At 25.5% G+C, this 24,669-nt stretch overlaps 1 protein-coding gene across 1 annotated transcript; it reads left to right on the top strand.

Annotated features, from left to right (window-relative positions):
* Window positions 1-23,218, top strand: LOC145838220 (Na(+)/citrate cotransporter-like). Its single transcript, XM_082945781.1, has 17 exons — window positions 1-150; window positions 434-562; window positions 1,788-1,924; window positions 7,051-7,177; window positions 7,472-7,565; window positions 10,030-10,129; window positions 10,394-10,409; window positions 10,527-10,586; window positions 11,129-11,289; window positions 11,895-12,014; window positions 15,327-15,431; window positions 17,165-17,272; window positions 17,832-17,929; window positions 18,442-18,560; window positions 19,139-19,300; window positions 21,475-21,612; window positions 22,071-23,218. Exons 1-17 carry the CDS (start codon window positions 43-45, stop codon window positions 22,206-22,208), a joined length of 1,920 nt encoding a protein of 639 aa, XP_082801907.1. The 5' UTR covers window positions 1-42; the 3' UTR covers window positions 22,209-23,218.
* The last annotated feature ends 1,451 nt before the right edge of the window (window positions 23,219-24,669 follow it).

Below are 24,669 nucleotides of genomic sequence, written 5' to 3'. Positions count from 1 at the left end.
AATAAGTTTTGTATAAGTTTGAAGTCAAGACAATATACAAACATGGGTATCTTCTCTGAGTTGTACATCTTTCGGAAAACAGTCATAATTATACTGACACCTCTGTTGTTGATTCCTGTGATAACATTTGCTCCCGATGAAAAGGAACAAGTAATTGTTTTTTGCTTTTTTTTCTTTAAACTTATTGTACTTAATTTAAAAGTTAGGCAATAGTAAAGCCCCAGAAATGTAATTATCATAGATTATTCATTCACTATATTTTTGTAAAAGACATGATAATTAACTTTATGAAATATTTTCTTATATACTCAATGTTATTTTAGTTTTTATTGCTGTAAAGCTAATTAGTAAAAATACTACTTAAAGTACTTTATATATCTTAATAAAATTTGAATTCTTTCACAAATAATAAAGATTTTTGTCTACTTTTTAGCAAATGAAGTGTGCCTACACTATCCTGCTTATGGCTGTCTACTGGATTTTTGAGGTTCTTCCTCTGGCCGTCACATCTCTGCTTCCCCTCATTTTCTATCCATTTTTCAGAATAAGCAAAGCTGGAGAAGTTAGAAGTTTTTTATGTAAAAATTCATATCCAATCCTTAACAAATATAATGATGTGCATCAAAATTTTGTATACACAATTGTCTCTTATGTATTATAAATCGTGATTTATTTTTAAGTTGTTTTCTATAACCCTAAATATTTTAGTAACTCCTAAACTAAAAAAGGTACTTTTAGTTTAATAATTAGTTGCTAAACTTATTATTAATTACTAAATTAAGGGCATAGACAGTCCAATATTTTATTTACAAAAATAAAAATTGGTTCTTATATGAATGCTTAGAGTGATACCATTAGATGCTTTTTATAGAGAAAACAATTTTAACAACTTTTTTGGATATAACCAATTTTGTAAAAAAAGTATAATACAACCTTGTGGAATCAAAAATTTCAAGGCTAATGTTATTGGAATTTTGAAAAAAATAATAAAAACCTATCTTTTTTGTCATTTTAGAAGCAATTTACTTAAGTTTTTTGAAAATGTTCTTTTTAATATTACAAACAACGTGTTGGAAGAGGATTTGATAAATAGCATAAAACCAAAAAAAAAAATATTTTTTTTAAATATAAATAATAAAAAAGATTAAAAAATCTGTTTCCTACAAGCTGTTAAAAACTTAATAAAGGTTACTCTGAAAAAGCTTAAAAACGTTGCTCAAAAATGAAGTACAAAAATGATTTTAAATGAAATAGTATGTTTCTGCCTTTTCAGTTTGCACGCACCTCCCATTAAGAACCTATTAAACTCTCTAAGTTTGATTTCTTAATTTTCAAAAGTTACCTCCAGTTTGAACAAGCTTAAACAGTGACTGATAACTTAATTAATTATGTAAAAATAGTTCTAATTTTCAAAAAAATTAATATACACTAATGAAAATGAATAAAAGTGAACAGTTATAAATACAATAAAAGTAAACACTATTTAAAAAATTAATATACACTAATGAAAATGAATAAAAGTGAACAGTTATAAATAAAATAAAAGTAAACACTAATGAATATATTTGAATTAAATGCTAAACAATTATATTTTACTTTAAAATATGTATAATATTAATAGAAAAAATAAAGTTGATTACTTAAAAAAATTTTTTTTTCTTGCTTTTGTTGATTAAGTAATTATCATTTCTAAAAATTTCTACCACACAGTGTTTGCAATACAGAAATAGACTTTTGCATAAGTTTTAATAACAAAACTTTTAACCTAAACAACTCATACAAAACAGATATCAAAAATGTATTTGAAAGACACAAACGTTCTGTTTCTGGGCGGTCTGACTGTCGCAGTTGCCGTGGAGCATTGGAACTTGCACAAGAGAATTGCGTTGAAAGTGCTTACCAAAGTTGGCGCCAAGCCTAAATGGTAAGTACGAAACTGCTGTTTAATGAGTCATCCAAGTTCTACATGTTTGATAGAAAACTATTTTATTTTGATTATTAGTCTAGTTAAAGATTTTTTTTAATAAACACTGGTTTTTAGATAAAAGCTTAGTGTATAAACTATAAGTAAGTTTTTTTATATAAAAAAAATTAACATTTGAAATACAGTTATTTTTGGAAAATAAATCAATGCAATTGTATTTGCTGAATTTTTTTTGCTGGAAATTATAATTTCACTAAAATATGTCTTATCTTTCATTCTTCAAGCTATTGACCTAAAATTTGATGAAGTGTTCCTTGCATTATACAAAAAACTGTACACAAACAATTAAATAGAAATATTTGACAAAAAGAAAAAAGCAAAAACTAGTCAAAATTTTGAAAATTTCTACAATACTGTTAAGTTTAGTTAGATTATACCTAAAAAGTTTGAAAAAGACTGCTTACATTTATTAGAAAAATATAGGTTTTTACTGAATTAGTCTTTTTTTTTTTTGCTTTTTTAACTTTGCCATTCCATAAGGATCCAATTTTATTATCGGGTATGTCCCCTCACATCTTAAAAACTTATTTTCATTTTAAGAAATTGTTAAAAGCAACTGTTAGCTAAATTAATAATATTTAAAACAAAATCAACATATGAAAAAATCCCTACCCCTTCTATGCCTTTAAAGTTTTAGCGACTGAATACTTTTTATGATTAAAAGTATTCAACGTTTTTGTTTTTTTTTTATTCTAAAAAGTGTCTAAAAATATCAATTATTTGTTTATCAAGAGATTTTTAACAAATAAAAACCTTTAAAGTTTTTACAATTACTTCAACTTTATTTAACACGTTTGGAGAAAATAAAACTTTCTACCTAGATCATTATATTTAAGATTTTATTACTTTTTAAAGTTTCTAATATAGAGCTAGTAATTGAACTCTTATAAAATGAAAAATATCTAGTAACATGTTAAATTGAATTTCAAACTTATCTTTTTATTACTTCTGTGTATAATTTCAATGTTTATGTGAAAACTACATTAAGAGAATATGTTACTACAGAGGAATTTTTTATCAAGTTTGTAAGGTGTATTAAATCTATAAGAATTGCTTAAAAATTTGGTAATTATATAGTTTCTCATAAAAAATAAAACTTAACACCATGTAAAAAACCACACAAGGTGTTTTGTTGTAAAGTAGGATAAAGTTTAAATAGTCAAAATGTTCTGTGTCGAACCTATAAACATTATTTTTGTTATATTAGTCCATAACTTGTCCTAATAAATATTTAAGTGAAACAAAAAAAAACTAAATAAATACTCTACTCAAACAAATTAAAAAAGTTTAAACAACAAAATATTTATTTTATTGTGATTACATTACGTTTAAAGTCTTGAAATATGTTAAACCAGTACAAATGAATAGATAAAATAAAATAGCTTTAAAACGGTGTACAAAGGTCTCAGGTAATATGAGGATATTGAAGTAATTAGTTAATCAAATTTGTCTGCAGAAAAGACTCCCAAAGGAAATGCAAATACGTGTTTTGATAATTGCAAATATTTTTTGTTTTGATTAAAATCAGCACTGAAAATATGTTTTATCTACGAACAGTGATATATATTTTTTTATATTAGCATAATAAGTGTTATAATTTTTTTTTGCACTTAAAGTTTTTAAGCACTTAAAACATTTTTAAGACAAAAGTGTTTTCCTTTTAACCTACTTTTACTTGCATTCTTTAATAAGGTTTGTCAATCTAAAAAAATATATATATAACTTATCTTTAAGTTTTAGTTTTTAAAGAATAATATCTTGTAAAGTTTACACAACGCATTGCAGTTAAAGTTTTAAAAGTATAACATTTTACACATATTTTTAGTGTACTTCATTAAACATTATGTATATTTTTTATATATTATAATTAAATATAAATTTTAATTGTAAAATTAAGTAATAATTAAAGTTCATTTTAAAACTTTTTTTTAATAATTTATACCACTCTTATTATTATCTTTAAAATAGTAAATTATAATAAATATATTATTGTTGTAAAAGTACTAAAGTGTACTTATATTTTCAAATAATTTTCAATTTAGTTGTACTCTAGTCCCAACAAACCAATTTTATTCTGGTTATTAAGTTTTTATATTCACATATTTTCTTTCATATTTAACTTTGTTTTACAAAGTTTGTCAACTTACAATCATTTCAGCATAGTAATATTTTTGACATTTCTAAACAACATTAGAAATGAATATGTATTTAAAATAATCATAACATAGTTAGCTTGTAACATACTAAAAACAGTAGATTTTGCCTTTTTTTTTATTAACAATACATACTTGATACAAAATTTCCAAGCTGGTTAAACATCACTTAATAATAATGTTTACAGTAAAAAATAACTTATTTAATAACAAAAATAGCGTAAAATAATATTTTGTTTAATTGTAATAAATAAAAATTTAAAGTATAAATTTATGCTCAAGATAGATTGTTTTTTTTTATAGATTTTTACAGAAATTTCAGTTTATAATTAGAATGTAATTTTATTGATTCTTACTAAAAGTAGCAGTAACCGACATGTGATAACCTAATTTTACTTTTTTATAAAATAACCTTAGCATTTTTTTTAATTACCTTTTCACAACTTTTACGTGTTTATATTGCGGCAACCTATTTATAATCATATTTTGTATTTTATCTAATTTTAGCATTTGAAAGCTTATCTGATACTGTAATTGGTGTAATCTTACATTCCTGTTGCAAAGATAATTGATATTTTAAAAGATATTTTAATTCTAAAAGATAAAATATATGTATTGAAATTGTAATGTTTACACAACGCATTGCAGTTAAAGTTTTAAAAGTATAAAATTTTACACATAATTTTTGTGTACTTCATTAAACTACTTTTGATGAAAAACATTATTGTATATATTTTATATATTTTAATTAAATAGAAATTTTAAATGTAAAATTAAGTTATGATTATAATGAAAATTTTGAAGTTTTTAAAACTTTTTTTTTATCATTGATAATACTCTTAATATTATCTTTAGAATAATAAATTACAATAGATATATTATTGTTGTAAGACTAAAGTGTACTTATATTTTCAAATAATTTTTAACTTAGTTAACTCTAGTCCCAACAAATCTATTTTATTTTGGTTTTTAAGTTTTACATTCACTTATTTATTTCTGTTTATAAATAGAATAAAATTTTATTGATTCTTACTAAAAGCAGCAGTGACCGACATGTGATAACCTAATTTTACTTTTTTATAAATTAACCTTAGCATTTTTTTAATTACCTTTTCACAACTTTTACGTGTTTATATTGCGGCAACCTATTTATAACCATATTTTGTATTTTATCTAATTTTGGCATTTAAAAGCTTATCTGATACTGTAATTGGTGTAATCTTACATTCCTGTTGCAAAGATAATTGATATTTTAAAAGATATTGTATAAAAGATAAAATATATGTATTGAAATTGTAATGTTTTAAGTTTAACAAAGTATTTAAAAAATCCAAATATATTCAAAAGTTGCTGTTTTTGTTAGCTTAAAAAATAGTTTGAAGAACCTTTGTACTCATTGAATGGACTTATGCAGTATTTAAAAATATTTTAATATTTAAAATATAACAATTAATACTGACTAGTTATACCACTAGACAGCTAATTACTTTTAATTAAAAAAAAATAAAAAGTTTTAATTTAACTTATTTGCTACAGTTTAGTACAAACTTATTTTATAAAACGCATAATACTAATACTATACCTATGAATTGTTAGCCATCATATGATTATCAAGTCTATTTTTTTGATTTATTATAGTTTTTTTTATATACATTGTTAAATATGTTTTATCAATTATAAAATTTATTTAATCTTAAGATTTCATTTCTAATAAAATAAATAAAAAAAGTTGAAAATATTTTAAGAAAATTAAATGACCTTTTAAAATTTTAAATAAGACTTTTTTGTGGAAAAAAAAATTTTTGTAATGTTTAAAAATTTTTATGTTGACATTCTTATTAGAAACAAGTTGTGGTCTATTATAAAAATTCAAAAATACTCATGCTTAAAGTAGTATATATTATAGTGTTTTTGCTATCCATATAAACTTTGATAAGTAAGTAAATCAATAAAATTTATTTACATCATAGTCACTTTTATCTTACATTACTTTGTGAAAAAGTTAGACTAACAACGTATTTTTTATATGATAAGATACTTATTGGAAAAAAATGGTGGTTTTCGCACATATATTTTTTACCATAGTCAAAAAACTATTTTCATTAGAAAAAATTGAAATACAACTTTTATAAGCGCATTTTAATTACTTCAGAGACAAATTAACTTTGAATAGAATTAAAATAAATCTTATTTTAGAGTATTAAAAGGAGATTAGATTAAAAATAGTTAAAAAAAAAATAGCAATAAACTTATTTCCTTAGTCTTTACTTTTGTAATACCTTTGTTTGATTAGTTTTTTAAGGTTTGTCTTTGGAATTAAAAATAAACAGTAGGTAAATTATTATATTTGAAAAACGATACTTTTTCAAAAATCAATAAGTTAGGTTAACATGATAGAACAAAACTCACTACTACTTTCAGTATCTTTTTATTTTCTAAAGTTTTAATTTTTTTAATGATTTTTAACACTTTTAGACTATTATTTGTTTATTTATTTTAGATTATTTTTACGTAATTCAGTAGCTTTTAATGTACACAAAGATTACTATGAGAGAATAAATACTATTAACTTCTGAATTGATAAATGATTTTTATTATTTTAAACTATATTAATCTCATAAGTTTAATTTTCTATTGACTTTACTTCATAACACTATAACTTTATGCGCACGAGAATTTAAACATACAACTAAAGTAAAAACTATAGTTCAAAATAATTTTGTTTTTGAGGTAGTATATACCCTTGTCGTAGAAACCACTACAACAATTATGTTTGAAAAATGACTTTTTGACAAGTCTCATGCCTAGACTTACTTAAATATCCTAACAATATTGTTTATTATAAAGTTGTAATAAAACCAGGTATTGTTCCTGATAATATTATGTATATAAAATTTGATAACTCGTAATCAGGTTGTTGTTCGGGTTCATGACGACGACGGCGTTCTTGTCGATGTGGATCAGCAACGTTGCCACCACGGCCATGATGATCCCCATCGCGCAAGCTGTACTGCAGTCTCTCACCGAAGACAATAACAAAGTTGGTGTGAATTTTAAAATAAAAATTACGTTTTTTTTGTTTAAAATTTTAGTGGGGTTTGAAATCAAACTGAGTTAGAGATGCTAGTCGTGTTTTTTTCAATGGTAGCGAGGATTTTTTCTAAGCACATTGATACATACACATTAATGCAATTTTTTAAAGCACAAGTTGTACTAATCATTTCTAAATAAAAATGCACTTTCAATTGTATACTGTTCGAACACAAGTCGCCTGAATGTTTTTTTTTATTTTAATCAATATTTTAAAATTAAATGTAATTAAATATTTTGATAGTTTGAAGATGACACGAGCAAGGATTCGGGAAGAAGCACACCGTACAGAAGCGATGAAAACATTGAGGAGAAGAAAAATTCAACGAGTCATCTGGGTTAGTTGTTAATAACTATTTATTTCTTGTGTACTATTTGGTTATTTTAGTATTCAGTATTAAAATTGTTTGAAAATAGTTTTTAAAATTGTGTAAGTGGAGATTTAAGGTTTTAAATATAAAACGCTAACAAAAAATACCCAACATAAATCTGAGGAACTTAGAAAAAAAAAGTTTACTATTATTGAAAAAAAAACGGTTGTATTAAGATTTTGGATCTTTAAGGCACTATTTTAATGATTGAAATATATTGATAGGTATAGAGTATATTTATTTTTGCTGGTTATGAATACTAGCTTAAGAATTTTTTTATTACAACCTAAAATGGAGATAATTTAAGCGATAAAATTCAGTACTGCTGTTTCATTGTAAAGTTTTTTTAACTAAAACTAATTTTCACAAATATTTTTATTGCTTGTTTCCCGGATTTCCTAAACTTAACATTTCTTTGGCAAGCCTTGATTTATAGTGCACCGCATGACCATAGTTGCAAAAAATACTCGAAAACACCAAAATGTCCCAAATATTAGCAAAAAACATAAGCACAAGAGAAAAGGCCAAATTTAGTGGCTACTATGCACATGAATTTTAAAAAAATAAAGAAAACTTTTTATTTTTTTTAATGTTCATTTTGTTTTAATACAATATTAAAATTTTTTTGTCAAAATTGATTTTTTATTTATTTGGTTTAAACTATGTTGCATTTTTTGGTTTTAAATAAGTTTGTTTTAACTAAATAAAAAAAGCAAACAACATTAACTTAATTTTTAATCATATCTATTTATTGACATAGTAGCTAAAGTTAAGTAATAAAAAAATCGTATTAAACTATATGAAGTTTCCATTTTTTAATTGCAAGTAATAAAGAATAAATTAAACGAAGTTTTCACTAAAACGACTTCTCATAATGTATTTTTTCAGTATTTTTATAAAGTTTTGTGTTACATAGAATTAGTTTAACAGCAAATATACACGAACATAATAGCTTCAAACAAATTTTGTGTTGCGAGAAATAAGTGTACTTAAAAAACCTCAACAATTTATTTGCAATTTTAAATATCATTAGGCTTACACGTTTTATAAAACCGGTCTGTATTGTTTTAATTTGATATAAGAAGCTGTTTGAATTAATTTACTTTTAAATATATTTTACAACTTTGTACAAATTTTCAAGATATTCATCAAAAAAATTATTTTAAACTGTTAACAAAAAGATTTAATAGAAAAATATTTGTCAACGAATTGTTTTGATTACTTAACTACTAATGGGTTATTGTATTGTAGTTTTGTTGTTTTTGAAAACTATTATTGCTTTGTAAATTGCTTGGTAAACAACAATAAACTAATCAAATGTTAATTTTATACAGTTATACAGATTATTTTAAATAAAATTCTAAACAATAAAACGTGGTTAAGTTGATAAATAGTTTACGGTCATCGTTAATAATCCTCTAGTAAAAGCAACAGCAAATTAATTGATAACAAAGCCACAAAAATGTAACCAATTTAAGTTAATGTATTAAATAATGCCTGGTAGGCAAGTTAATACAACGTTGAACATAATTATTAGTCATTATTAACTGCTTTGTAACTTGTAAGCGACTATAAGTTTTAAACTTTTAATTATAGTTTCCTCACACTAATTATGTTAAATAATTACAAAAAACTATTTATAAACGTCTTGTTGTTTTAAAATATAAAGAGGTGTTTGTAGTTTATGTATGTAATATCAATATTAGCCGCATCAAAAGCAGTTTAATAAATTACAAAGTAATTAATAATAAACCCAATTGGGAAACGTAGCTATTTACAAATTAATTATCATTATTGCGTGGTAAGCAAGTTGATAAATTGTTCACATATTTTCTTACAAACTCACGCCAGATAATAGTATATTAAAATGCTGTTTACTGCCTCGTAGGCAACAACAAGCTAGGTTTGAAATATTTTACAGCCATTTTAAAGTTACCAGATTATAATACGTAATACAAGAATATGTAGTTTTTTAAGTAAAATAAATAATTATTAGTAATTGTAACATGTAGCTAACAGAAAATTAGTGTGTTATGTGTTGACATCATTCACAAATTTATCACATTTCTGGCAAATCACGTGCCGATATATGAGTTTTATTTCAAGTTCAATTTATAATATTTAACTATTTATATCTTTTCTAATATAATTTTTACCATAAAAGATTTATTCAATATTTAAAGTTTTATATACATAAACTGTTTTTATGAGGCGTATGTCTATTTAAAATTTACAAAAACGTTGTACAGCATATAATAATATAAAAAATAAATTCATGATAGCTTTCAAAATTAAAGTTAATAATTTCTAACATTTAACAAAATAAAACACAATCACTGATGTTTGTGAAATAAATATCTATAAATTTTTATTTAATATAAGTTTAATAGTGACACAACTAATTTAAACTAACAATAATTAAACTAATTAGCCCAGGAAATAGGCAACATTGGGCAAGCTCAAGCTCTCGGGGAGGAATTGAAAAACGGTTCGGTCAAGTTCACTAACAAAAACGAATCGTACGTTAAAATGTAAGAATTTATATTTAGTTAATTTTGTTTTTAAATATTTCAATAACTAACATTTAGATAATTTTGTGCTGAAGAAATTCCAATTACTAAAATTTAGTTAGTTTTGTGCTGAATAAATTCCAATAATTAACATTTAGTTAATTTTGTGCTGAAGAAATTCCAATACTAACATTTGTTTTGTGCTGAAGAAATTCCAATTACTAATATTTAGTTAATTTTGTGCTGAATAAATTCCAATTACTAACAATTATTTATTTTTTGCAGACCTGTCCAAGATAGCGTGAGTTGCTTTTGATATTTATTTATTTTTTTACTGAAAAATTTACAAGAGAACTACTTTTATTTGCACATACAAATTTTGATTAAAATTTAATTTAAAAATTAAAAACTTATTTAGAACTATCTTGCAAGCGGGGATGTTGCCGCACCTGACAACTCAAACCAAGCTCTGTTGAAAGTTAGTTTTTATTTTAATATTAAATGATAAAAAACTTTGCTTTTATAGTAAAAAAAAGTATTTAGAAGGGATTAAATTAATTATTTTCACCATGCTTAGTTTTATCTATTATTCATTTTTCAAAAGTTATGTTTTTGATCAAAGAGTCATGTTTATACTAATACATATTTTCACAATATTAATTTCATCATAATAATGGTTGTTTAGGTATATTGTTTTTATGAAATATATTTTAACTAGTTTTCATGAAATGAATTTTTAGTATGAAAAAAAATCCTAAAAAAATATTCATAAAATTATTCATTCAAATCAGAAAAATCATACGTTGATTTTTTGTTATGTTATACACACCTAAAAATCCTACCATGAACAAATAACTACTTACAGGCCTTAAAGAGGCTCCAATAAGAAACTAAAAAAAAGAACTGATTTTTTTACTTTTTTAAATAATTTTTTCATCAGCAATCAAAATTATGATCACAAACATTTTTGCCAAACTTACAACCAAAAATTTGTTTTGATATAAAAACAAAACAACGCAGAAAGAGCCGGTCGAGGTGGGCTTCAGCAAGAGTGAGGACAAATTGAACGAGGGGCTGGGAAAAGCCCTGACAATCTGCGTGTGTTACGCCGCCAACATCGGGGGAACCGCCACCCTGACCGGGACCGGACCCAACCTCATACTGGTCGGGCAGTACAAAGAGTGAGTTTTGATGTGTATGTTATTTTATGTTTTGTAGTTTTATTTGTACTTGATAAATTTCAAGTTTTATTAAGTTAGTATAATATTAACATTTACAAAATAATGGTCAGACAATAAAGCAGTGAGTGATATTGACTAATAATTTTTATACTTTTTGGGCAGTACAAAGAGTGAGTGGTTGTATTGATTATATTTGATAAACTTTTAATTTTTTTTAAATTGTTATAGTTATAATATTGATTACAGTTAAATTCTTAATTTTATTAGTCACAACTAAAAAATATTTACAAAATATTGCCCGGACAAAACAAGGAGTTAGTGGCTGTTTTACTAAAGATGATTTTTATATTTTTGCGTGACTTGATTTTATAGCGATTAAAGTGTTACTATAATCAGCCGGGTACTTCAACTATGAAAAGTTTGTCTCTAAGTTATTTTGTTAAAAAAGATTTTATAAAAACACATTGTACGGTTATGTTTTAACTGAGGCATTTTATTATCACTTTTATCCCTTTTAATTTGTATCCGTCAGAAAAAAAATTCTTTTTAAATTTTTTGTAAAAACTAACATTCCAAAAAAACTTTTTTACAAATTTCTAACACAGCGCTTTCCCCGCCGCCAAGGGAATTGATTTCGGATCGTGGATGGTCTTCGCCTTCCCAGGGATGGTCCTCTTTCTCATGTTTGCCTGGATGTGGATCCAGTACCTGTTCCTCGGATACAAGTTTGTTGAGTTGATTGTTATAAATTAAATATGATGAAATATTAAAGAGAAGCAAGTTTAGAAATAAAAAAACGTGTATACGTCTCTTCAGCAATGAAAATAATTTGCGAAGTACATTTCTTAATTAATCTGACGTACGTTTCTGTGTGTTAATTGTTTAACACACAGAAATACATTTAACAAAGAAAAGTAATGTGCAAATTATTATTAAATATATTCAAACAAGTTTGTTCAGTTAGGATCTTTAGTAACGAACTACTAGCAAGTAATTTTGAATATTTACATATCTCTTCCTTGGCTGCAAGTTGGCTGATTGAAACTGTTACACAGTGGGCTGAAAACGGGGATTAAGCGGCCATTGACATAAAACTGTCATAAGAAGCACTATAATACAATTTAAAGTTACACTTAGTGTTACAATAAGAATAATGTTTGTTTTTATTTAATTTTTTTTTTTTTTTAATTTTTTTTTTTTTGAAAATTTTTAATGAAATTTTAAAGAAAGAAACTTAAAAAAAAAAGAAAATTATAATTGGCTACCTCAAAATAGTCACATTTACTTCCATTTTAGTTTAAATATGAATGAATTTTTAATATCAAGCCGGGTGAAACTATACTCTAAAACAGTTTATTTTTAATTTAAGGCTGATCTTTGTATATCAAAGTTTGTATTATTAATAACGTTACATTTGTACCAGTTTATCAAAAGAAAAAAACCGTAAACATTTTGAACAATAAAAACATTTATTCGTTGCAAAACAGTGCAAAAAACAAAATAATTTAGCCTGTGATTACTAAAAAACATTTTAAATTTACTAGAAAATATAAGTCAAACAGTTAGTTCTTAAAACTTCTTTGAAATTAAGTTTTTTAAATTAATAAAACACTGTATTCAGTAGCACAAAGCATATGTAACAACGTTTCCCATTCTGAACTACAAGATGAAATATTTTCATTTAGCTGCAAACAACTTCGCGCAGTATGTCCAACTTCTTTACAATAAGTGCAATTCAGTCTGTCTAAAGTGTTGTTAACATCGTAGTCACTCTTGTCCCATAAACGATTTAAGATTCTGTTAAATTTTCATACTGAGAAGTTTTCTTTGAAAAGTTCATTCTGTACTGTCTTAGAAACTTGTTGTTAGCTTCCAATTCACTTTCGGTGTAATTTAGCAAACCTCTACCGTATTTTTGCTCAATTAGTTCAGCACTATGTGCAAGAACAGTATGCGCAGTTGGTGTAAAGCGAATCCATTTAACCGACATGACCAGCATCATTGTTTTTTGACATAAAACTGATTATTTCTCTACATTAAACTTTCTGTTAGAATTTATAGGCCATAAAATAATGGAAACATACAAAATAATTTTGTTAATGTTTTCTTTTAAACTAACATCAGAAATATGCTTCGTCAGCAGAGTCCTATTATTGGTGTTTAGCAAAGTTTTGACTACGTTACCTGTTGTAGAAGTTCCACCATGGCCTGTGGGATCCGGTTTTTCAAGAAAACCTTTAATTTTCTAAAATAGTAAAAAAAAAAATATTTCAATAACTAAAACATATACTAAGCTACCATGTTTTGACCAATACTAACTGTTCTCATCATTCTTGGAGCTTAAATGATCTGTAAACAAAAGTAAGTGAATCTATACACATTAAGAACCTTCTAGAAGATACAAAATGGTCTTTTTTGTCACAGTGAAAAACCAGGGATAGGATATTATATCAATTTTTTTAACAGAAATATTGCTTGTCAAAACCTAAAAAAATAGATATATTCCACATGATAGATTTGTCTATAAATTTGTATATAGATTCCTTGTCATTTTTACTAAATTATTATATAAAAAAATTATGTTGGTTCTACGGTGGCAAATTGAGAAAATTAACCCTGAAGAATACCCTAAACTGCCAGAAAATCATCAATGAATTTTCGGCGTGAATAGAAGATTTTTTAAGTGAGAAATAATATACTTTTACGTTTAAATATTCAAAGAATTTTGACTTTTTTCAATTAACATTAAACCAAATAAATGAAAAAACTTAAAAAAAAAGTATATGTATAACAGCTTATAAGGTGTTTTTTAACAGTAGATGTAGACCTTAATTTTGACAAAAATTTAAGCATTTTTTGAGGCTTTTTTAAACTTAAAAAAAGCAAACTTTGGCTACATTTAAGCTTACATAACTTTTAGTATACTTTAAGCAGAACAGAAACAAACCCAGTTTTTAAAAGACGAAACCCCGCTCTAAACAATTAAATAAAAATCTTGCTTTAACTGTTTAGTCGCGAAAATAGTCAATGGCCACTTGCCAGCCCACTGTGTGTTATAGGATGTTAAGGCCATAGGGGGGGGTAGGCCATGTTTTTTACAAGTTGATCTTATTTTATAGAGTTTTTACCAAGCTTCAAGTTGCTTTTTACCGTTTTTAAAAATTCGAATTAGTTTTTGAGATATGACCGGCCAAAGTCGGGCCGCATAACAGGTTCCTTATGGGGAAGGAAAAACTAAAACGGCGAAAAAAGACTAATGCATTCAAAATCTATCTCCTCCTTCATTTTTTAAGCAATCTTCTTCAAACGTTTACAGTCTATTCTTTATACAATAACAAAAAAATGTTATTTGTGACTTAAAAAAAATTCAAGTAAAAATACCTTTTTTTTGAAAAAAAAATTTTTTTTTTGATAAAAAATCACTTTTTTTTTTTTTTGTCATAAAATTTTTATTTTTTAAAATTATTAAAATTCACAAATAACGTGTTTTTCTCATAATGTAAGGAACATTTCCTGAAAATTTGAAGAAGATTGCTTGAAAAATGAAGGAGAAGATAGATTTTAAAGCCCGTTTTTAAAATCTCGAGAAAAACGGCTTTAAAGCTTTGGTAAATTATATTTTTTTATATAAATATTTTTATATAACCGGTCATAAAAAAAAAGTTACTTAATATTTTTAAAATCTAAAAAAAGCATCTGAAAGGTTATGAAATTTACTATAATATAAGCCTATATGTTATTTTTGGTTAAAAAATGGCTTCTACCCCCCCTATGGCCTTAAAATTAAATATTTTACGCGTTAGAAGAGAGGCTTTCATATCAGCCTGGGGTGTAATTAAAGAATAAATAAAATTTTTAGTGTTAAAAAAATATATTTATCAAACTGAGAGAATAAAATGTAATTTGAAAACTATAGTTTTTACTTGCACCTTCAAGCCAAAAAAAATCGACGTTTTATTTTATTGAAACGAGTTTAAAAGTTCAGTAAAATAAAAATAAAAGGCTAAATGTTTTCTCAGAATTAAAATATTTAACAGTTTGAAAGAATTGTTCACATTTTACTCGAAGAAAGAAAAGTCAAGGAAGGAGATTGAAGCTGAGAGGCTGATTCAGAGGCAATATGATAACCTAGGACCTGTAAGGTTTGTAATTATTCTTTTTTTTTTTAATTTAATACAAAAAAGTATTGGATTACTAATTTGAGCTTGTTTTCTGTTATTATATTACCCTGATCAAAAATATTTAGTGGTAATAACGCATGACATTCTATGTTAAAGTTTGATATAGTATGAATTTTAATAAAAAAGTATCTTGATAATTCTCTTTTATTGTTCAAACTTTTGTAAATGTTTATTTATTTTAAAACAAAGTTGAAATATTTTATTTAGCTGTTTAAAACGGCTCTTATAAATATTTTCTGGGTAATAAATAGTCCAGCATTAAATAAAAAAAAATATTAAATCTAATTTTTATCTCTAATTTTTAATATATTTATTTAATTTGACTATAAAAATAACACTCATGACCATAATTAAGTTTTTTGTAATTTTCTCCATTTTGTAACAAAATTAGAGTATAATAATTTGTGCTAATTATAGTAAGTTGTCTCTAAATAACTTAATTTAAGCTACAAAAGTCAGTAAGAAACATACTTGATTAAAAGATAATAACTTAATTTTATACAAAAACTTTTTTAAAGTATCTTGACATATCTTAAAACAATTTTTTTTTGTATTTATTTGTTTTCTCATTTATAAATAGTCAAGTAGAAAAGTATTTTTTAAAGTGAATCTAGTTTAAACTTAGATAAAAACAAAGTGTAACTCTCAAAATATAAACTTTGATATTATAGCTACGTGACCAGTTTTAATATTTCACCGCTTGTTTCAAACATAATTAATTTGATTGATTGGCTTCTATTAGTTAAGCGACCACACACAACACTTTTTACGTTAAACATCTTGAAATTTTACCAAATTTATTTAAAATGTTTTTTTGTATGTAATACAAAAACTCTTTTTTTTACAAGACACTTTTTGTGTTTATGACTAGTAAATAACATTGAATATTTTTTTCAAATGAAATATTACCGATTTTTAATTTGTACCATTAAAGTGCATAGTTCAAATTATATTAGTGCACTTTGTTGATCAAACGCTTAACAAACCAAACAATTTCATACTTGTTGAACTTTTACCCATATAAAACTATTCTAGTGCTTATTGCGGCTAGCTAAAGTTTGAGTTTAAAGTTGTTCAACGTTTATACTTTATCAGCAATATTGATTCAAGTGCATTTATTAATTTTTTATTGGAACATTTTAATTTTTACAAGTGATTTAATTTAGAAAATTTTAAGCGATATAAGTAAACTTATTTAGAAAATACTTTAAACCTCCTTTCGTTTAAAATTTGAATAAAGAACGTGATAAAGATTACATATGTTTATGAAAACATAATTGGTTAGGTTTAAATTTAAATTTGAATTCATACGCTTTCTTGAATTCATATGTTTATTAGAAGTATTCAATACTGAAAGACACAATTAAATTTTGTACATGATAATTCTTGCTTTTTAGATTTTAAAAAATGATTAAAGAAAATTTACACCTTTCAAAAATATATCTGAAAACGCTTTTTTAACAAAATATTATAAAACCGAAATTTAGATAAACTACTTTAATGATGTTTTTTTCCTTAGAAAAAAAAATCATTATATATATACTTTTTTTTTGTAATATCTGTATACAAATTGTTAAGTAAAGCGCAATTATTAGTACTTAACACAATTTAGTTTCATTATTTTTTATGTAACTTAAATATTATATTTATTTGATAATTAAAATTTAATTGACGATTATTATTTATTATTATAGTTACGCCGAGAAGTCAGTTTTGTTCTTCTTCTCCTTACTGGCGCTTTTGTGGCTGACAAGGAATCCTGGTTTCGTTCCTGGATGGGGTACATCCTACGCTAATGACAAGTTTGTTCGAAATTTATTTCAAGTAATATACTGAAAGTTAACTGTTAGGTAAAAAGTGCTGAATTAGCTGGTTTGATAATTAGGTTCAAACGATTTTTTAGTTTTTAAATTTTTTTAAATGGTGAAATTGCTAAAATGCAGTTAAAATAGTTATTTTTTTCAATTAACTTTAAAAGCTTCTCCTTTTAGTTGTTCGTTTAATTTGAAAGGTTAAATTTGTTTCTATTAAAAATTGTTACTATGAAAATAGGTGGTTTAGTTTTAAATATATGTTAGACTTTTTTGTTTGTTATCTTTTTGAAACTATCACAATATTTGGATTATAAAATCAACAGTACTTTACTTTTAAATTAAATTGAAATTATATTTGCTCTAAGCTTCTTTTTTGTAAAAATCGTTTCATATAGCTAAAAATTTTAAATTAATCTGTACAGTAAGTTTTTTACAATGAGCAATGAAGATTAACTAGACTGTAGAAAATAAATTTTAACTTTTGTATTTACTAGACTTTTACTTCTAATTAAACTTAAATCAGTATTAAACAAACTAAATATTTTAGGACGGTTACAGACGCTACAACTGCGATCATCATAGTGATCTGTTTGTTCATTTTTCCTTCCCAGAGACCCAACTTCATGTGTTTCAGATCTGCACAAGGTTAATTTTGTAATTAAATTACTTTTTTAGTTAATACGATGGTTTTAGTTCAATTAAATATATTTTTACGCCTGATATTAAATACATTAAGAATTTGCTTTTATTTAGCAAGTTTGTTTTCTATCAATTATAACCAGTAGTTAAGGTGATGATTATAGTTTAAGTTTAAAGTGTTTCAAGTACACGTCTAGTTACTTTAGCAAGCATTATATTTTGGCAACGAATCAATTACATTTGTTTCTAATTTTATGAATAGTCATTATAATTAATTGTAAACTAAGATAGTTTTAGTTTTATTTTTTCCTACTTAAAAAAGTACAAAATTAATTATTTTTTACAAGTTTTGTATGTACTTTAAATACCTCTCATCTAGTTCCCATCAATAATAATATATTTTTTTACACTTATTGCCGAAATACCTTTTAAACATTTTATGTTCGAAAAATTTCAACTTTATATTTAACAAAAATGTTATTATTTTTATTATGTAAATTGTATTATTATTCATTCAGACATTTCCCCACCGAAACCGGTGCCGGCCCTGCTGGAGTGGAAAACGGTGGAGAAGAAGATGCCGTGGGGAGTCATCCTGCTGCTAGGTGGCAGTTTCGCCATGGCGCACGGAGCCACTGTTTGTTTAATATTTATAAATAATAAAAAGTTTCTGATTGTTACAATGAGTGTTTTTAACACTGGAGCAGTAAGGTTATTAATGAAGGCTAAAAATGAAAAAAAGTTAAAATAGTTTCTATTTATACTAAAAAAAAAGAAAATGTTGTGGCTGTTTGTTTATTGAAAAAAAAACTACGACGATTCTTGTTGAAATTTAAAGATTTTTTGAAGAAAAACTTCTCTTGTTTGTATTCTTTATTAATAATTAGAAGTATAAAACGATTATAAGTTTAAATATAAACACCAAATCTAGTATAAACATTTATGATAGTAAAATGAACTATAGTTTAATTATTCTAAAGGTATACTGCATGAAATACTAATAGAAACTAATTATTGTGAAATGTAATGTAACTTTTTTAAAACTTAAAAAAAAAACTTTGTGTAGTACTGATGTATAAAACGTTTATTTATATAAATTTTTGCTATACTCGTATTTTTTGTTTAAAAAGCATTATAGAAATTTTAAAGTTTTAAACAAAAACAACATCGTCATGTCTTGATTTAAGACTTAAAAAACAATTCGATTTTCCGTAGGCATCGGGATTGTCGAAGTACATAGGCGAGCAACTGGCGGGATTCGGTACGATCCCTCCGTTCGTGGTGTGCGTGCTGTGCATAGTGATCATCTGCATTCTGACGCAATGCACCAGCAACACTGCCACCGCTACCGTGTTCCTACCCATACTGGCCACCCTGGTTCGTGTTTGTTTTATGTATTACATTAAGTTTATTTTATTCACATTTTAGTGAGAGAATATTTTAGTTTGTGTTTTTAATTACAAATAGTTTATGAAAAAATATCTTTATTTTGCTCAATTGACATTTTAGTAGAGAAAAAGCTGACATAGTCTAAAGGTCAAAAATAAATCAAATAACTGTTAGTTTTTATCAATTTTTTAAAAGTAAATTTTATTAATTTCAAATTTTTTTGTGTAGTTAATAAGTAGACTATAATAAAACAAATTGAATCTAGTTAAATAAAATTAAAGTTATTTAATTAAAAATAAAGCAGTGATGCACAATAACATTTATTCAAGTATTAAATTACATTTCCGCTTATGTTGTACATGGTAATTCGTGGTTAGTATGCTTCCTTGAAATACGAGACATTTTGTGAAGGCAAGTCAGTTCACTTTTGTTATTTGCCCTCTGGGATGTTTTATTTTCATGCAAGTTTTGTTCTTTGATGTATTATAATTTGTTTATTCTAATGAAACTTGCTTCCAGAAAGTTTGTGTTTGTAAACTAACATTAAAAGTAGCGCTTTATTTTTTTGTGTATTGCTATTTTCTTTTGTATTGTGTAATATGAATAGTGACTTAGTTTTTGTGCTTTTTCAGTTTTGACCCTAGTAACCAAATATTACAGTAGAAATGTATAAAGTGTTAATATACAAAAAAATATATTAAATGTTGTCACGTATAAAAACTGTCATTATTAAATATCTGTATCTAATTCAAGCGTGGCAAAAAGAAAAAAACACACACTTCTGCCAACTAGTATATTCTAGCTTTGTTTTAATTTAAATTCGAATTTTTTATCTTCGCTGAAAAGATCTTTCAAGTTTTGTGCTCGAAGAACTATATTTATTGTTTTAATTTAAAAAAAATATTCAAGTAATGTACTGAATTCAGCAAGTGTATGAAACAATATATCACCCGTTTTATAAGTTGATTCTTACAAATGCGTGTTTCAAAATTATTGTTTTTTTTTCTAACCAAGCTTTGTTTATAAAAAAAAATTTATGGTTAAGTGCTAATGTAGATTTAAAATAATAATCATATGATATAGTGAGTCAATACGGTAGAATAATCAATATTGTTTTGCTATTTGCCCACATTTTTATTCAAAACACAAAAAACTCACATGTTGCATTTAAAGCTTTATTGTGACGTACAAATAACCAAGTTAATTGATTACAGTCACCTTTCGCGAATCTACGCACATTGTGTCTACAGCGAAAAGAGAGAACGTAACTAAACGAGAGGTCGCAAATATACCTACTATATTGGCTGTTTTCTTATAATCCATTCGATTTGTTACAGCTTGGAGATTTTTTTTTTTTGCTAACGAAAATGCTTTCATTCAAGTTGTGCATACATGTGGAAAGTTTATTTATAGTTGTACAAAGTCCTTTTTCCTACTTTGTTCCTTGCCCACCTAAAATTAAACTTGTCTTGCGTGGTATTCGAGAAAGATATTTTTAATCTTAGTTAGGCATGAATCAAATTAGCTTATAAAAGAGATTTATTGAGTTGAAATAAATCTTTATTTCGTAAAAATTGTGAGGTGTCGAGCATTGTACTTTGTTTAATTTAAAGGTATAAAGGGGGACTAAGACACCTGAATTATAAAAAGCGAAGCTATGGAGTACAATAGGTTCCTTATGGAAGGCACAAACTTAAAATTCAAAATTCTCAGTTTCATTAAAAATCTATCTCCTCCTATGTATTTTAAAATATCTATTTAAAAATATTTAATTTAAAATTATCATATAAAATCAATAAATTGCTAACTCAAGACATACAAAACATTTATAATGTTAAAAATTTTTCTAGTTTTTTTTTGAGAACTCTAAAGCGCGTAACTAAACGAGAGTGCGTAGATTTGCGAGTGGTAACTGCAGTTCTAACATCAGTCTTATTTGTAACAAAAAACACAAACTCAACTTGAAAATTATTTCATATTCTATTCAACTTGTTCCTCATAAACATATTTCAGTATTATGACGTCACATTAATTCCAAACAGAGCTCGACGATAAATAAATAGAGTTGTAAACAGACAATAGGAGTGCACCCGTTGTATTCAACTGAGATAGTAAATAATTATTGTAATAAATAAACTAATAATTAAAAATTCTACCTACAGAGCTCGACGATAGGAGTGCACCCGCTGTACCTGATGCTTCCCTGTACCCTTATGACGTCATACGCGTTCATGCTTCCGGTTTCCACGCCGCCCAACGCCATCGCTTACTCGTACGGCTACCTCAACATGATGGACATGGTGAGAGTTTGTTGAATTATTTAAATATTATAAAAATAAATTAGGTGGTTAAGACATCACAGGAATTTTCAAAGCAGTTTGCGAAAAAATTGTAGTTTACTTTAAATATGCAAATTGTAGAATTTCGTGTGATGAAAATGAAATAAGTTAACTAGAAATTATAACCGATCTTTCAAAGGAAGCAACTGCAAATATTTTAACTTAAATTATTTGTTTTTCTACCATAATTCTTTTGATGTAAACTAACACACTATATATCTTTGTCTATTAAAATTCTATTATAAATTTGAAACAAGTTAGTGCTGTTGCTTTTTCAATAAGTTTAAAAAATACAGCTAGCTTTAAATTAGAAGCGTTTTTACAAACTGTACCGATGTTGACAGTTTAAGTTTCTTCCTTTGACTGTTTTTACCAATTAAAACACTGATTTAATCAAAATACTTTTTTTTTCTTTCAAGGTCAAGGCGGGTTCCGTTCTGAACGTGGGCGGAGTTCTGACCTGCCTGTTTTCAGTCCACTTGTTCGGACCGATGACCTTCGGGACCAGCGACCCCTGCCCAGACTTCATGAACAGCACTATTTGCAACCATGCTTGATAAGTTTTATGATAGTAATCAGTTTGTGTATTCTGGAGTTATATTGAAGATAGTATATAAGGATTATGTTTGGAAAGATCAAATAAGCTATATTTAAAACGTGAACGAATTTTTATATTAAGTTATTTCTTTTTTTTAAGCTTCAAATGTTTATCATTGGCAGATAGTTTTTGGAATTTTTAAATAATGTAAAGTTTAGTTATAGCCACTATTTCGTATTATATTTATAATAGTTTTTATAATTATGGTACAAACTAATATAGTTATTTGAAGCTTTATTTGTAATGTTTTAGTTGTATTGCCTAAGAGTGAAACAATAATGTTTTAATTAACTAAATTTTACACTCAATTCCTAATTTTAATTTTATTTAACTTCAAAGTAACTTAAAGACGTTTAAAACACTGTAAACATGCTAAACAATTAATCACTGAAATAGTATATTACATTAATATGTTTACATCATTAGTATAACAATAAGAATTAGTCAAATATTTTCACAACTGTCTTGCTATTAACAACTATGTACTATTTTAACATTCAATTGAGACAATTAAAATCTACAGAAAGGTACTTGTCTATGTTTACCTAAGTTTTCGTCAACACAATGAACTTTACGATATTCAAATAACCTCTAGAGATACACACAAGTTTTGCATACTTTATTTTCAACGTTTCAAATGTAAAGTTAAACAAATTGCACTTTAAAATTGCATATTTTCTGAACTAATTACACAAGTTTTCGCTGCTTAAGTTTATAACAGATAAAGTTTTCTAGTGTCTGGTTCTATTTTAACTTTAGATATTGGAGGTGCTAACATGAATAAATTTTTTCGCCTTTTTAAAAGTTGGTTTAATTTTTTTATTACAATTTTATTTACTTTTAGTATTTTGTTTCAGTTACTTTTACATATTTACAGTGATCATAGAAATGTCGAACGTGGTCAAACTTTTATATTTTGTGCTTACTATGATATTTATCGTAGCGAAAATAAAATATAAATAGAGTACATACAGACTTGTTGTTTTTAAATATAGTTTTATATGTAAACATTTGTTATTATCACTTTTAAAGGATTTTAATTCAAAGCTTCTTAAAATAAAAATCAATACAGACTGTTGTTTTTAAAGTATACTACTTATCAAACAAATGTTATTAGAAGCTCTCAGCCAAAGAACGTTTTGTAAACACCACTATAAAAACACTAACTTTGTACCAACTTATTTTAACAACAACAAACTTGTACGAGCTACTATACTTTTACGTATAGTACTATTATCAAAACAAGCTTTATTGGAAAATTTTCAACCAATCAAGCTCAAGATAAGCTGACTTGCCATTTCGCTCGTGTGTTATTTACGTAATTGAAATAATATTCTTGTGGACACACCCCCCATACACCCACCACTCAAGTTAATTTAGGTCAAATTTTTGCATTTTTACTTGTGTTTGATGTGAGGCTATTTATAAAGACTTAGTTGGTATTTTACCGTTTTTATTAAAGTATATAAGTAAATTCGGATATTAGTGATCAATCTAAATTTAAGGCATTTATTTCTCTATCATTTTCTATTCTAAATAGATGGGTTTTTTTTAGAGTTAAAAATGTTTGTTTACACTTTACTTGAAGAGCTTTGTTTAAATCTTAACTATACTTTGTATAAAAATATTAATTTTATAAAATGAAAACTGAAGTTTTAAATTAAATAAACTATTAAACTGATAATTTTGTTTAAAAAAATTATAAAATGAAAGTTTTAAAGAAAACTCTTAAATATTTTACGAAAGTGAAACATGTTTTTGGGTAAACAATAGAATAATTTAATTTCGTACAACAGAAAAAAAAAGGCAATACATTAATATTTACATTTTGATCATTTTTTGGTAAAAGATTTAAATAAAAATTTAATTTTATTAAAGTACCAACTATAAGTTTAAGTATTTTAAATATACACTTTAATAAGGAGGTTTTCAAACGTAGTACCATTTGCAGCTTAATGAGGAGAGGTTATTCTTTTTAAATTTACTACACTAACGTTTTAGAAAATAAAATAGTTTCATTTTTAAGTGATGAATGTTAAATGAGTTTGAAAAAAAAATTACTAAAAATATACTACGAAAAATTTTACAGTTGTGCTCCCTAAAACTTCCTTTATGGTGAAAAAGTATACTAACAAGTAGACGGTGTTGCAATGGGTAGCCCATTAGCCCTAATCCTTGTTTGTAGCATCAAAAGAAAACTACCAATTACAAACAAACTAAAAAACATGTTTCGATTATACCTAATGTATGAAGATGATATATTCGTAGTCACACAAAACAACACTGATTTAACCAACTTGCATCATGAAATTAATACTCTACACCTAAACTTAGAATTCAATCTAGAAAGATCCGTTGACAGAAAACTATCGTTTCTCGACACTGAAGTAGAGCAGGTATCAAACCAACTACACACAGAT

The sequence above is a fragment of the Thalia democratica genome, chromosome 6 (assembly GCF_965202585.1).
Source record: "Thalia democratica chromosome 6, ktThaDemo2.hap1.1, whole genome shotgun sequence".
Lineage (NCBI taxonomy): Eukaryota > Metazoa > Chordata > Thaliacea > Salpida > Salpidae > Thalia > Thalia democratica.
The sequence above is the reverse complement of the archived record's forward strand: the minus strand, read 5'-3'. Positions and strand labels throughout refer to the sequence as shown.